Source organism: Rhinoraja longicauda, chromosome 10, assembly GCF_053455715.1.
Source record: "Rhinoraja longicauda isolate Sanriku21f chromosome 10, sRhiLon1.1, whole genome shotgun sequence".
Lineage (NCBI taxonomy): Eukaryota > Metazoa > Chordata > Chondrichthyes > Rajiformes > Arhynchobatidae > Rhinoraja > Rhinoraja longicauda.
This window is the reverse complement of record NC_135962.1, coordinates 17,623,766-17,639,452: the sequence shown is the minus strand read 5'-3', so window position 1 is coordinate 17,639,452 and position 15,687 is coordinate 17,623,766. Positions and strand designations below refer to the sequence as shown.

Below are 15,687 nucleotides of genomic sequence, written 5' to 3'. Positions count from 1 at the left end.
GGTCACCGTCGCTTGAGTTGGTTTGCGGGGATGTTGGGGCGGGCGGCCTCCTGGTTGCTGCGGGCTCACCGCGGGCCGCGGCGTTGCCCGGGCTCCAAGAGCTGCAGCCCGTGCTCCCGCGGCGCAGCCACCCTCTCGGTCACGCCGGGCAAGAGCCTGGCGGATGAGGACGTGTGCATCCGTGTGGCCGGGCTATCCCGGCACCAGGAGGTCACGCTGCGCGCCCATGCATTGGGCGGGATGGACCAACTATTCCTCTCCTGCGCCCATTACCGCGCCGACAGCCGTGGGCTGCTGGACATTAGCCAGTCGCCCTCGCTGGGCGGGGACTACCTTGGCGTGGTGCCCATGGGGTTCCTCTGGACCCTCTCTCCCGCCACCATGGAGATGCCCTACCAGAAGCTGAGGCCCCACACTGATCTGACCCACGCACCCATGCGAATCGAACTGTCTTTGCACTCAGGCCACTCGCAGTTCCGCATTTTCCCCGGGCTGGTCCTGGCCAAGCAAACCATTGAAAGGTGGTACAGCAAACCTGGAGTCCGCTGGATTAAGCTAAAGGAAGGCAATATAAGAGGCAGCTTGTTTCTGCCACCAGGTAAGCAAAAAGGAGAGATGCGTCCGGAGTAGTGAGGAAGGAGTCGTATACATATAGTCAAGTCAAGTTGATTATCACATGGACAAGCAGACTGAGTATACAGGTCCAATGAAAATCTTGCTTCCAGCAGCATAGCAGGCAACACAAAAATATAAATTACACAGTCTACAATAATTTAAGACATTAGTGCAAAAATGCACAATGGAACAGTCCAGTACAAGGACTAGGCCCTTTAGAACCCTTTCAATGCCCTTCAGCTTCAGAATCAAGTGATATGGGGAGAAAGCAGGAACGGGGTACTGATTTTGGATGATCAGCCATGATCATATTGAATGGCGGTGCTGGTTCGAAGGGCCTACTACAGCTCCTATTTTCTACGTTTCGATACCTCGTCAGTGCTAATCATGACATCAATCTAAGAAATCCTATCTGCCTACATAAGGTCTCTTTCATATTCCCTGCCTCTCCATATGTCAGTCTAAATTCCTTTTAAATATTCTATCATATCTGTGCATAGCACCTACCCGTGGAAGCGTGTTCCTGATATCTGCTGCTGTGTGTAAAAATAGCCCCACACATCTCCTTTAAACTCAATCCCACCCCCTCTCTCACTTTAAACCAATGCTCTCTAATATCTCTGCCTCGTATAATTTTATATACATTTGTCAGATCACCCCTCAGGCTTCAACGGTTCAGAGAAAAGAATCCAAGTTTGTCCAGCCTATAAGCTAACACTTTCCAATCCAGGCAAATTCTTATTCCCACATTCTTGCATTCTTGTAATGTGAAGGCCAATACCCTAAACGTGGCCTCACCAAAATTTCAAAAAGCTGCAATTCCTGACTTTTATATGCAAAGCCCTGACCAAGGAAAGCAAACATGCTATGGGATACCTTTACCACCTTATCCATTTGTATTGCTACTTTCTGGGAGCTGTGGACCTGCATTCCAAAGTCCTTCAGGGTGTCAAAGCTCCTAATGGTCCTGCCATTTACTCTATGCTTTCCTCTTGCATTTGACTTCTGAGAACAACATCTCGCACTATTGACTATACGTGCCAAAAATCTTCAAGACCAGGCCCAAAACATCAGCCGTGGGGAAGGGTCCCGACCAGAAATGTTGTCTATCCATTTCCTCCACAGATGCTGCTTGGCCTGCTGAGTTACTCCAGCACTTTGTGTAGATCCATGTCTGATTTTACTGTTGCGCATCCAGTCCATAAACCAGATCGGGTTTTGTACTGCGTTATCCTAGTACTGGCCTGCTAGTCTCCAGACAATTGTGAGAGCTGGGGGTAACAGTAGCCAACATCTGTACTGCTAGTGATCTGCTAATAAACAACTTATGTACAAAGACTTGAGTGATGCACCCACAAACATGGTGTCAGAAGTGGTCAAAATTTAACTTTTGAGTCACCATCATTTGTTTCCTCAAGACTTTTGACATCTCTAACCACGGCTGAATCTTTTTGAAAGCCTGATCCACTTGTCTTCGACGGTAACATTAGTGAACGGTGGCGTACCTTCGAGGAGGATTTTGATGTATTCATGGCTGCTGCACACCACCCCGGCGCTGAGGCAACGGTTCAGTGAGCGAAAAGTATGTTTTTCTGGCCTGCTATGTCTGACTATGTGCACCAGAGGGCGCAATCATGTGCAGTATGTAACAGCTTGGCCCCACATCAACAAAGGGAACCACTTTTGCTGTACCCAGTTTCTGATTTACCCTGGTCCTCTGTGGCCACTGACATTTTCGAGTGGCATGGCAATCAATATCTGGTCCTGGTGGATTCCTATTCCGGGTGGTTCGGGATCGATTAGCTCCGCACAATTTTGTCAGCGGCGATAATTCAAAAACTGGCAAGACATTTCTCGGTCCATGGGTCTTCGCACACCCTCATGTCGCATAATGCCAGTCAAATTACCAGTAAGTGTGTCAAGGACTTTGCTGTGCACTGGGATTTTAAACACATCACCAGCAGCCCAGAGTAGCCGCAGTCGAACGGGCTAGCCGAGAGGGCTACGGTAGTGCCAAACAGGTCATGGAGAGATCCAGAAGAGCCAGGTCCGATGTATTCCTTGACCTCCTCAATCTCCGTAACGTTTCATGTGACCCGGTGCTGGGTTCGCCGGCCCAACGTCTGATGTCCAGACAAACTCATACCACCCTTCCCGTTGCAAGGCAACTACTGTAGCCCCCTGTTTACGAGCCCCAATCTGTTCAGGCTCAGCTGCAACATAAACGACAGATCCAGAAGGCGTACGACGACAGGTCTAGCCATCCTCTCCAGCCTCTGTCGGAGGCTCAGACGGTCCGTCTGCAGACCCAGAAGGGTCATGATCGTCTGGGCGTAGTTAGTGGGACCTGCCAGGAGCCACGGCCCAATCTTGTCCAATCGGAAGGAGGAACCTACCCGCGGAACAGAAAACATTCTACCGGTGAATGAGCCGGTGCCATCTCAGCAGCATTCGCATGGCTACACGGAGGTCACGGATGGCATGTTATGGACCGATGGAGACCAGGCGTCGGCAGATTGCAAGCTGGTCTTTACACCAACAAAGGAGCCGGTGGTGAAATTACCCATAAAATCGCCTATAAAGTCACCCGTGATGTCACCGGTGCAGTCTCCTATGCAAAAGGCTGTTGCGAGACCAGTGCTGTTTGAACCACCACCTACGATGCTGCCACCTACAACGGGTATAGTGGAGGGCCTGTATCGTACTCGTGCAGGATGGGTCTGTAAACCCAATCCCAAGTACCAAGACTGGCTAGATACTTATTATGGTCTCTGATTAATTACAATCCTTACTGTTCCCTTACATTCATCTTACTCAATTTGTATCCTCCTCTGCTTAGCGTTTGTCGCAGTTGCTGTTTTCATCCTTTATATTAGGATGTCGGTGAGTTGTAGTTTTTTGTATTGTAGTGGCTTTATATACTCTTATCTACTTTGGGGTCTTATGCTTAAGAAGGAGGATGTATATCCATGTCTGGTTTTACTGTTGCACATTCGGTCCATAATCCAGATCGGGTTTTGTACTGCGTTATCCTAGTACTGGCCTGCTAGTCTCCAGACTATCGTGGGAGCTGGGCGTAACAGTAGCCAGCATCTGTACTGCTAGTGATCTGCTAATAAAGAACTTGTGTACAAAAACTTGAGTGACTGAATATATACACTCACAGTCACTTTGTGTTTTGTTCAAGATTGTGCAGTTCCTTGTGTCTTGTCCCAAAATCCCAAAAGTTATTTCCTGCATTTCACATGCAGATGAAATGAAAAGAATGGGCCATCCTGAGCTAACAAACGGATTCCATTTTTACAGACGTTGATACCTTGATTTCATCCATTAGTTAGAAATCACTCTATGTTATCTATACCTCCATGGTATAGTGACAAATGGCATCAAAAGCACATATAACGGAAAAGAAAGAATGATTACTCGAGGTGGAGAGAGAGGGAAACTAGGTCTAGCCTTCTATATTGAACTCGTGAATTTAATATTATGGGAACCCATTCATATGTAGGAGTACCACAAATTGGACATTCATAACCCAGAAATGGTTTTATGCTGATAGTTCTCGAGAACCTCCTAATCTAGCACTATTAACAACAATCTGAAACAGTGGGCAGAATGTTCTCTTCCTGTGCTATATTTGAAACAGTTGCCAGAATTAATTTTAATAGGAACTTGATGTTTGCATAATTCTGTTCTTGAACTGTGATGATATTAAAACTTGGGGCAAAATTATTGGCCATATTTAAAAGTAAACAACTGAATGGTTCAGTAAACTAAAATCAATAGTATTTGTTAGCATTTTTTTAAAAGCATTTTTGTTCTTGTTTTCTGAGGAAATGGTCCGTTTCCTGGAGTGATAGATCTATTTGGTGATGAAGGTGGTTTGACTGAATTCCGTGCCTGTCTCCTTGCAAATAGAGGCTTTGTTACCCTTGCTCTTCCTTACTTTGGGTTTGAGGATCTACCACATGCCTTGTCAGACATTCATTTAGAATATTTCGAAGAGGCTGTAGATTACTTACAGAAGCATCCTAAGGTAAGTGCTGCCTATTGTAATCTTCACAGTTATTAGTTGTGGTACAAATTGCTTTGTTCACCACTTTATTCAAGCATATGCAAGTACTGGGATAACCTAAGAATCACAACCATACAGTGATTATTATAGCTCAAGCATAATTACATGGGACCTATATCTTCCATGCAAGATGAGACCTCTGCCTTAGTGAAACATCCTTTTGATTCAATCAATCAATGATACATCCCTCTAAAGATCAGTTGTACTCAACAGGTCTGTTATTGATATCCGTAATTCCTCTGATGACCAATTGGGTTTACAACCCCATATCCCTCTCCGCATTCAGGGCGGTTAGTTGTTTTAGGACACGTTTGTCACCCCTTCATCTCATTTCCATCCGGTATTCTCAATCTAAAATCTTTTTTAACTTCCAATTTAAATTTGCATCCATGTGGTATGATGAGCTAATTGTTTCAAAATCAGTTTCTCAGTGGGTTTGTGCTAGTGCCTAGATAGTCCAAGTGGTTATCTCTCTATGAGTCATGTTACCCAATTCACAGTATATAGTTGTCAAGTAATTGTGCAGCTCTGAGATCCTCCCCAGAATCAATTCTTCCATCTCATTTACTGTAGTTTACTGATCCAGGTTGTAGGGTATCCAATATTGCTAAAGACATTAAAATAGATGCGAGGGCATGATATGATTAGGATATTTGGGTTCTGCGTCAAGATAAGTATAGTTTGAGCGAATGGGCAAGTAAGTGGCAAATGGAGTTCAATGTTGGAAAGTTTGAGGTCATGCACTTTGCTAAGAGGAATCAAAAGGCAGAGAAATTACAACTAAATTAAGTGCAAAGGAATCCAGATGTTCCTGTGCATGAATCACAAAAGGTTAACGCTCAGATGCAAAAAGTAGTTTGAAAGGTAATGGCATTATTCTGGCAGCTCATTAGCACATCGAAGGGCAAGTCAGATTTAGGCTTTCGGGTGATGTTAAAAGAACTCAGGGAATTGAAACCCAGGCTTGTCTATCTTTGTTTCAAGCAGTGGGTGGGTTAATAAATTCAGTTATTTTTAAAAGTTCATGTACAAGGACACAAACTTCTCTAAGACAGGGAACAAGTAATTGTGCTCAACTGCATCTTTCTGACTTTAACTTCAAAACCAAACCCAATATGTTTCAGTCAATTATACCCAAGTCATTGGCTCAGGAATAATTGGCATTTCTCACCCAATGGAGTAACTTCCCATTTATATGAGTTAGAATATGTGATTGAAAGTACCATTTCATCCTGCTCAAGCGTTCTGGAAAATCTCCAGTACAGTGTCAAACTGTTTAATAAGTTAACATTCAATGACCCTTCAGTGCTTTGAGTATTTCTGGCATTTTCTGCTATTTGTCTCATGCAACAACCAGGCCCCCGGCCACCATGCCATCCGTCAAGTACTTATCTCATTTCCCAAGACTTCCCGAAACGTCACCCATTCCTTCTCTCCCGAGATGCTGCCTGACCTGCTGAGTTACTCCAGCATTTTGTGAATAAATCGATTTGTACCAGCATCTGCAGTTATTTTCTTATATCCCAAGACTTGGTCTTAGCTCACTTTGTCAAGTGCCCATACAGATGCTGTGCCACGGGGAAAGGTTTTGACTAACCATTACAGGCCTCAATTTTATATGTCTACATCAGGGACACTCTCAGCCTTCTCTGCTCCAAAGAAAAGAAACCCAGCCTTTTCACTCTTTAAGATAATACCAGCCTTATTTTATTCACAATCTTATCTTGAAGGTTCAGTAAACTTAATACAGTAGCCTTTTTTTTCATTACCTTCTGGAATGCCATCTTATTTCTATTTGGGTCTGATCCTTGTCATATCCTTACCTGTAGGACCTGACTTTCACTGTTACTCAGTTCATATTCATTCTTGACTTACCACCAGCCTATGGCACAATACGCAAATATACTGCTTTACCACATTATGTTATATCACAATGAATGATCATCCCCCAGGTATATGTCTGTTTGGACAATCTCAAATAATAAAATTATGTCATGCTCCTAATAGTAACATAAAGAAACATGTTTGTTTTTGAGAATGAAAGTCCTGTTTTGTGGTGCATCTTTTTGATCAAAGTCATCTTTGAAATTTACTTCCCTGCTTCATTGTTTGAATGGGAAAGATTGATGTGGAATTCAAATGTCAATCATTTATTGAACGATATAGATTGCATGTTGTGAATACATACTATTTTTCTGAGCAATTATGCACGGATACAAAACATTTGTGTTATTTAGAGTTGGTTGCAATAATGGAATTTTAATTTTTGTAGGTGAAAGGATCTGGCGTTGGAGTAATAGGTTCTTCAAAAGGTGCGGATTTGGCTCTATCAATGATCACATTTATACCTAAAGTGGTGGCATCTGTTTGTATCTCTGGTTGTAATGCAAACACTCTATCTGATTTGTATTACAAAGATGTACATCTCTCCAGTGTTAATTACAATTTAGATGGTATCGTCCGTTTGGAGTCGGGGGTTCTAGATGTGTCTGAAACGCTTAGTAACCCCCAAGAAAATCCAAAGAGCATCATCCCATTGGAAAATGCTGAAGGACACATTTTGTTCGTGGTAGGAGAAAATGACAAGATCTGGAACAGCACGATCTTTGCTGAGGAAGCGATAAAAAGACTGAAATCACACAGGAAAAATAATTATGAACTCCTCAGTTATCCAGGAACTGGGCATCATATTGAACCTCCATGTTCTCCATTTTGTTTTGCGTTAATCGATCAGTTACTTGGACATCCAGTACTGTCAGGAGGAGAACCCATAAAGCACTGCTATGCTCAACAAGATTCTTGGCAAAAGATTCAACAGTTTTTGCATTCACATTTACATTGACGTGAGCTACAGAATTCATTAGTTTCCTTTTTTAACAAAAGTGTTACTTGGTCTCAGAAACTTTTCTGTACTTCATGTGAAAGAACTGTAAGGAATGCAATCCAAGAACACCTGAAACTCCTATTCTGAACCACCAATAACATTACTGTTGTAACGGTTTTTGTACAAAAATACTTTATTAATAGATTTCTGTTAATACAGTGCTGTCAACGAGTGTTTCATCAGAAAACCCCAGTACTGTGATTGCTTATTTTACTTTTGCACCAAGACTTGAAAGCACTTCACTGTAATTGTTAGTTACATTTTGTCTTCATGGTGACAAATGTGGTTTTATTTCACCATTATTCAATTGATTCTTTCTTTCCTGCTTCCAAAAATATGTAACAGTTGCATGTAGAGTCATGATCTCCAAATTAAGAATTTGTATATGTAACCATAATCTGCTTTTTTCCCCCATCTATCTCTCCCTTACCCTGTCAACTTGATTATGTTTGTGGACAAATTGCAGATAGCAGAGTGTTCACCACTACAATCAGGTATTGGCCTTCCAAACAATGGGGTTCCCAACCAAGGTAGTTGAACAGATAACAGGTATACTTTTGTTTTCTGTTCCTTCCAGAGCCCATGTACTATCAACATCCCTTATATGCTCCCATTTCTCCTCAGGGAACTTCTAAACATGAAAACTTCAAGCACCTCATGTTCCAATCCTCTCAATTAAACCAAAACTAATAGAAAATCAAAGCTTTTGTTCCTCTGAACTACCTAACTATTGGTATTGTGGCATTTGAACATGTATACAATTCCTAGCTGTGTTAATCATTGGCCAATAGTAGAGCGGCAGACTTTAAGATAACCTTTGTGCACGAGGGGGAACAAAGTGAGGATTCATGTATCAAAATGATTCATATAAAGGTAATGATGGTGTTGAATTAGTAAATTCAATTGCAAAGGACATAACATCCAGGTTTGTACTGGCGATGGCCTGAATTCACTATTGTTGCCAGAATTATTGTAGTGTGAAAATTGGATTTAAATAGATTGTTTTTATATGGAGTAGGGTGCTTCTGGAGCCCCGTGATTTTTAAAAATGTTTGCATTAAAGCTCTACCTACCCTCAGTTTGTTCCACTTCCTAAATGGACCCCTCATACAAAATTTGGCTGAAATCAATTATTGTCTAGGGGCCTACGAGCCAATCAAAATTGTATCGCAAGTTTATCATTTTATGCAAAAGGCAGCTATATTTATGCAATGAGTTACTCTGAAAAATAATAGCTCCTGTATAATCATTCTGCATATTTGTCCTATTTAAGGTTACGTTGAATCATTTCACAATTCATATCCACAAAATTAAGCATGAGGCAGCTATTTGATAGATATTGACATAATTAAAGAATAGCTGCCTTATGTTTTATTTTCATCCGAGTTGCCAATGACACTAGTTTTGGTGATTTCAATATATTGTGTGGAATGAAGGCAGTTGTTCCAGTATAGGTGTGACGATGACTCCTGGGGGTACTAGATGAAGATACAGATGTACATTGTACACTATCACCGATACCAGTCATGTTATTTTCACTGCCAGTCTTCACTGCTACTGAATCTCTGTGAACTAGTTGGAGCTAAATCAGCCATCTCTTGGTGAGCTTTTTCCTTTCTTTTTGCTTCAGCATTTGCACGTGCTTCCTTGCACTGCATTCTTCCAGCAAGTACTTTGTCATTAGATCCAAATGATGCAGTACGATCTGTCTTCATTGATTGAAGAAATTGAAGATCTTCTTGATTTTTTATCAACTTCTCAGCATTTGGTGGCCATAATTGAAAGGTCTTATTTGTTTGAGCTTAGCAAGAGTAGCACGTGCTGTTCGGGCTACCGGTGGACCCCCTTAACAACTTCCGATTTAATTTAAGTTTCACAGAGGTTATTATTTCACTAATGGAACATTAGAACTATGAGGGCTCCAGAAGCACCCTAATATGGAATGTGTGTAATTAAAAAGTGCACTTGTTTTGATTGTCCATTGACAAACAGAATCATCCGCTTTTTATTAAAAGCCGGACCTTGGGGTGGAGAGGCTTGTGTAGGGAGAACAGAGTCATTATTAGCGGACAATGCTGCAAGGAATGAAAAGAGGAAATTTGTACCCTTCCAACCAATTGGAAAGATGCTTTTACTGAATGAGAAAAAATATGCATTGCAACATTGTCAATATCATTTGCCAATGGAAATTGGGGGCCCATAAAATATGAACAAACTAAGCAAGTATAAGGCCAGTATTAGTGATTAACCGATAGATGAGAAATGCCGAGACAAGGAACTGCAGATGCTGGAATCATGAGATAAACTCAGTTTTGGAATAACTCAGTGGGTCAGCCAGCATCTGCAGAGGGAATGGATAGGTGACTTTTCAAGTTGTAGTGGCGGGAGAACTCTGGGAAAAAAAGTGGGTGGGGGGGGGGGAACACAGTCTGGCAAGTGATATAGGTGAGGGGAGTTTGAATAGCAGATGTGTGGAATAACTGACAAAGGCTAGAGATGAAAGGGAGACACAAGAGTATCAGATAAGGAAAAAAGAGTGAAATGTAAAGCCAGTGGGAGGTATGAAGGGGAAAGGGTGCAAAAATAGGAGTGGAATAGTGGGAGAAATGGGGGTTTACTGAGATGGGGACATAGGAAAGAGAGGTGAGGGAAGCACGGGGTATAACTTAAAATTGGAGAACTTATTGTTCGTAAGGTTGGGTTATAAACTATCCAGGTGGAATGTGAGGGTGGAAGGAGGAGTGGAGAAGCTAGCCACAGGCTCGACCATTTCATATCCAGATATTAGAGAACAAAATAATGAAAACAATGATAGGAAATAACAAAGAAGATGAGACTTGAATAATTGGAGGTGGTGAAATGCGATCACGTCAAGGAGTTTAAGATGAGGGCAGCATGTTGGCACAGCAGTGGAGTTACTGCCTTGTAGCGCCACAGACCCGGGTTCGATCCTGTCTGTACAGAGTTTGTACATTTTCCCCGTGATCAGCATGGGTTTTCCCTGGGTGCTCAGATTTTGTCCCACACTCCAAAGACGTACAGGGTTGTCGGCTAATTGGCTTCAGTAAAATTGTATGTTATCCCTAGTGTGTAGGACAGTGCTAGTGAGTGTGCAGGGATTGCTGGTTGGTGCGGACCTGGTGGGCCAAAGGGCCTGTTTCCATGCCGTATCTCTAAACTAAATGAAGCAGTTCAATAACAAATGTTGCAAGGAGAAAGGACATAAATAATAAGGACAGAGTAATTAAGAGAGGTTAGACAATAGGTGCAGGAGTAGGCCATTCGGCCCTTCGAGCCAGCACCGCCATTCAATGAGATCATGGCTGATCATTCTCAATCAGTACCCCGTTCCTGCCTTCTCCCCATACCCCCTGACTCCGCTATCCTTAAGAGCTCTATCTAGCTCTCTCTTGAATGCATCCAGAGAATTGGCCTCCACTGCCTTCTGAGGCAGAGAATTCCACAGATTCACAACTCTCTGACTGAAAAAGTTTTTCCTCATCTCCGTTCTAAATGGCCTACCCCTTATTCTTAAACTGTGGCCCCTTGTTCTGGATGTGAAGGTTGATGTGAATGAGATTGGAGCGGAGATGATATGGAGGTTTAAAAGTCAATCTGGTCCCCAAAACAATGGCTCCATGTGAACACTTCAAAACTCCTCTTCCTTTATTATCAACCATGGGTATGGAGTTCTCTTCTCATCTCAGCACACACTGACCAATTACACAAAATTCATCTGTTATGGGAACATATGCTTTGTAAGGGCATTGATCCCATTGCCCACTATGAATACGCTCTCTGATATATTTGAGTTCAGGATCATGTTCTGATTCCCTTTCGACTTCCTTCATTGTCACTGCTCTTGGCGTTGACTGAATTGCGACAAAGCGCACAAAGTTCTCTGCTTCCATCTCTAGCGTGGATGTTGATCTCAGCTGTTCATTCCTCAACAGTCTCGTCAACGGGTCCGAGATGTTTGCTTTCCCAGCAATGTGGACTACTTTGTACTTGTACTGTTGGAGTCTCAGCACCCAGCGTTTTATTCTGGCACATGGCTTAGACCTTGATGAATAGATCACTTCCAGCAGCTTGTGATCTGTAACGAGTTCAAATTCAATGGCGTACAATTAAGCATAGAACCTTTCACAGGCCCACACTAGTCCCAGTGCTTCTTTCTCTGTTTGAGAATACCTTCTCTCCATGCTGGTTAAAGATCGACTGGCATATGCTATGATTCTGGGTCCATCTCCATGTGTCTGTACCAGCACTGCTCCCAAGCCAACCAGACTAGCATCTGCTATGACTTTTGTTGGTGCAGCTGGATCATAATATCCAAGGGTTTCTGCACTCATTAGACTCTGTCTCAGTGCTTTGAATGCCTGTCTCTGTTCACTACCAAACTGGAACGGTACGTCTTTCCTGGTCAACTTTCTCAGCAGATCTGCCAGTGTAGCAAAATTTGAAATAAACTTTGCACAGTAATTGACCAGTCGTAGAAAGCTCCTCATCTCGGTCGCATTCTGAGGTTCACGTGTATCCGCAACAGCTTTCACTTTAGCCTTTGCCGGGTTCAGCCCTTCACTTGTGAGTCTGTGTCCCATGAAATCCATCTCAGAGACGGCAAACTTGCACTTGTCTTCATTCACAGTGAGACCTGCTTCTTGACGTTTTGTCAACATTAGCTTCAATCTCCTGTCATATTCTTCACGAATTGATGCATGGACAATGATGTCATTTGATATGTTTGCTGCTCCTGGTGGATTTCGTACTGATAGATCTCAGGGGCAGCATTGATTCCAAACATCAGTCTTTTATGGTATAATCCGCAGTGTGACAAATGTTGTCACCTCTCTTGACTCGGGATGTAATTCCAATTGGTGATATCCCCACTTGAGATCAATTTTGGAGAACACTTTACTGGTAGATAACTCTTGTAGCACCTCATCGATCATCGGAATTGGGTGTCTTTCTCTGATTATTGCTTCATTGGCTCTTCTCATGTCCACGCACAGTCTGATATCATTACTGGACTCACCCATGGTGTTGAATGTTCAACTGGCTCAGTAATGTCCTGATCAATCAACTCCTTGATTTTAGCTTCTACTTTTCCACGAAGTTCAAATGGCATTCTCCGCACCGGTTGTGCTCTCGGCTTAACAGTTTCATCAATGGCTAACTTCACTTGCCGGCCTTTCAATTTTCCAACCCCTTGGAATACTGAGTGAGATTCCTGCCTCATGTCATCATGTGACTGCACTGAATTGACATGCACTCCGATGTGAAGCACTCCCAGCTCTCGAGCTGTACTTCTACTGAGCAGGGGTTCTCCTTTCTCCTCTATCACCACAAATTCTGCATCAGGTTTCCTATCTCCGACTTCTACTTTAGCCGTGAAACATCCAATGGTCTGCAATGGTTCAGTTGCAGTGTATGGATATAACTTCCTACTACACTTCCTTGATGTGCACTTGATTATCTGCTGTTTCAAGCATTCCCAAAGTGATCTGTCAATTATGTTGTTGTCGCGACCAGAATCTACAATCACTGGCACTGTAACACCTCCGATGGTCACTGCAACTTTCTCCAGATGGCTATCATTTAATGCAAACTGATAATTCCTTTTAACAGCATGCTCACTGTCCTCATCACTTCCAAAATCATCTTACGTGACAGACGTGACTCTTCTTTTTTCTGCCACGGTCTGTCTATCTTGGCACTGAATTTCACTTTCTCCCTCACTCTTGTTGTAATCACTTGTATTTTCCCTGGCCTTACTTTTACATTTCTTTGTAAAATGATCTTTGCCTCCACACTTCCTACATGTTCTACCTTTTGCCGGACAACATGCATCTTTCCCTATGTGACCCTTATTGCCACACCTGTAACACTCAATCTCACGTTCAGGCTTACTTCTTGGTCTACCGTGGGACAGCCAGTTAACTTGTCTTGGAATCTTTCAATTTCATGCTGTGAAATTGTCCCTTCTTGCGTTTGAGGCAGCAGAAGTTATGAAGCTGCTTCTGCTGTCTCTGTTTGTTGTCGTTCGCCTGAGGTCAGTTGACAGGGCTCACCACGGGGAGGTCGACAATGTGAGCCCCAAATTGTCCCTCAACAGCTTCCAGTGCTGCTGCAATCGACAAAGCATCATTAAGGTTTAACTCACCGCCCTGTTCTAGCAGCCTTTTCCTGAGCTTGTCTAACCTGTAATGCTGGACAACCTGATCCAATATCTGGTTTTCCACATCAGCAGCCACATAAACATAGCACGAAAAGTAAGGAAATTTGTGTTTGGTAGATTATTTCTTTGTTGTAACAATGCTTCTTGGCAATAAATCTTATACCGTTGGAAAGCCTGTTTATTTCCCTTTTAAATGGTGCCACATTTGTAAGGAACATGCATTTGTGGGATGAGCAGCAGAGCTGAGTATGTGGGTTGCGCCCATGAAAAATCTGCCAAATCTTCTCTGCCAATGCCAAACAGCTTATTCTGCCATTGACTCTTGTTCGGTGTTGTTTGGTGGATTGGATGATTGAAGTCTGAAGAAACAAGACATATTGGCAATTTAACAATTTATTCATTTAATAAACAGGAGCCTCAGTAGCGTGTGGAAGAACCATACACAGCCACAACAGCCTGGCACCTCCTCCTCATGCTGGTCACCAGCCTGGTCACACACTGTTGTGGGATGGCATCCCATTCTTCAACCAGCATTTGTCGCAAGTCAGCCAACGTGGTTGAGTTGGTCACTCTGGCACGAACAGCACGCCCAAGCTGATCCCACAAGTGTTCAATGGGGTTGAGGTCAGGACTGCTGGCAGGCCATTCCATCCTCCACTCCCAAATTCTGGAGGTAGTCTCTGAGAAACCCTGCTCTGTGGGGGCGAGCATTGTCATCTTGGAGGATAGAGTTCGGTCCCAGACTGTGGAGATATGGGATTACCACTGGTTGCAGAATCTCATCTCGATATCTCTCTGCATTGAGATTGCGTCCAATGATGACAAGCCTCGTTTTTCCAGTGAGGGAGATGCCGCCCCACACCATCACACTGCCTCCACCAAAAGATGTTACTCTATCGGTGCAGCAATCAGCATAGCGTTCTCCGCGTCTTCTCCACACTTTGACCCTATGATCCAACTGCCGTAGGCAGAATCTGGACTCATTCCTGAACATAACGTTCCTCCACATGTTCAGGTTCCAGTGCACGTGTTGCCGACACCAGCACAAACGGGCCTGACGGTGAAGGGCAGTCATGGCAGGCCTCCTGGCAGCCCTATGAGACCGGAGATCGGCTGCGTGCAGTCTGTTCCGAATTGTCTGGGCAGAGAGCCGTCGGCCATATCGTCCTGCAAACCTTGACTGCAAATCTGTAGAAGACAGCCTACGGTTCCTAAGTGCTGACAGGGTGAGGAAACGGTCTTCTTCGGGTGTCGTCTTCTTGGGACGCCCACTTCGCGGCCTGTCCCTGACATCCCCCGTTATATGGAACTTGGCCTTCACTTTGGAGATGGTACTAGGGCTCACTCCAAATAATGCCGCAACTTGGTTTTGCGGAACACCAGCTTGAAGTTGCCCTATCACACGGGCCCTATCCAGATCAGTCAAAAGCGGCATGCCGATTCTTGGAGCAGACACCTACTGACCACAGTAGCAGGGCCCATGCTCACAGATGCTGCCAATGAGGCACCTGATTGACAGCACCTGGGGGTACCAGAAGCTCAAAACAAGAGTCAATAGCAACAGCAGAATAAGCTGTTTGGCATTGGTAGAGAAGATTTGGCAAATTTTTCATGGGCGCAACCCATATACTCAGCTCTGCTGCTCATCCCACAAATGCATGTTCCTTACAAATGTGGCACCATTTAAAAGGGAAATAAACAGGTTTTCCAACAGTATAAGATTTATTGCCAAGAAGCATTGTTACAACAAAGAAATAATCTACCAAACACAAATTTCCTTACTTTTTGTGCTATGTTTATTTGCATCCTACAGACACCTGTCTATGTCTCGACACAAATTGAGCAACAGCCTCGCCCTCTTCCTATTTTGTTTTGCGGAATAAATGGCGTTGAAATGTAGCATTCGGCACCACCACATAATGAATGCTCAATGTA

The 15,687-nt window shown here is 43.5% G+C and overlaps 1 protein-coding gene across 1 annotated transcript; it reads left to right on the top strand.

The window, feature by feature from the left end:
- The first annotated feature begins 30 nt into the window (after nt 1–30).
- On the top strand, nt 31–9,663 carry LOC144597238 (acyl-coenzyme A thioesterase 5-like). Its single transcript, XM_078406296.1, has 3 exons — nt 31–598; nt 4,449–4,651; nt 6,963–9,663. Exons 1-3 carry the CDS (start codon nt 31–33, stop codon nt 7,530–7,532), a joined length of 1,341 nt encoding a protein of 446 aa, XP_078262422.1. The 3' UTR covers nt 7,533–9,663.
- Nucleotides 9,664–15,687: the final 6,024 nt, after the last annotated feature.

Bases quoted from the DNA above. Each gene is read 5' to 3' on its own strand.
- LOC144597238 (XM_078406296.1), top strand. From the start codon at position 31: ATGTTGGGGCGGGCGGCCTCCTGGTTGCTGCGGGCTCACCGCGGGCCG. The intron at 599-4,448 runs GTAAGCAAAAAG...TTGTTTTCTGAG, and splicing joins CAGCTTGTTTCTGCCACCAG to GAAATGGTCCGTTTCCTGGA. The intron at 4,652-6,962 runs GTAAGTGCTGCC...TAATTTTTGTAG, and splicing joins ACTTACAGAAGCATCCTAAG to GTGAAAGGATCTGGCGTTGG.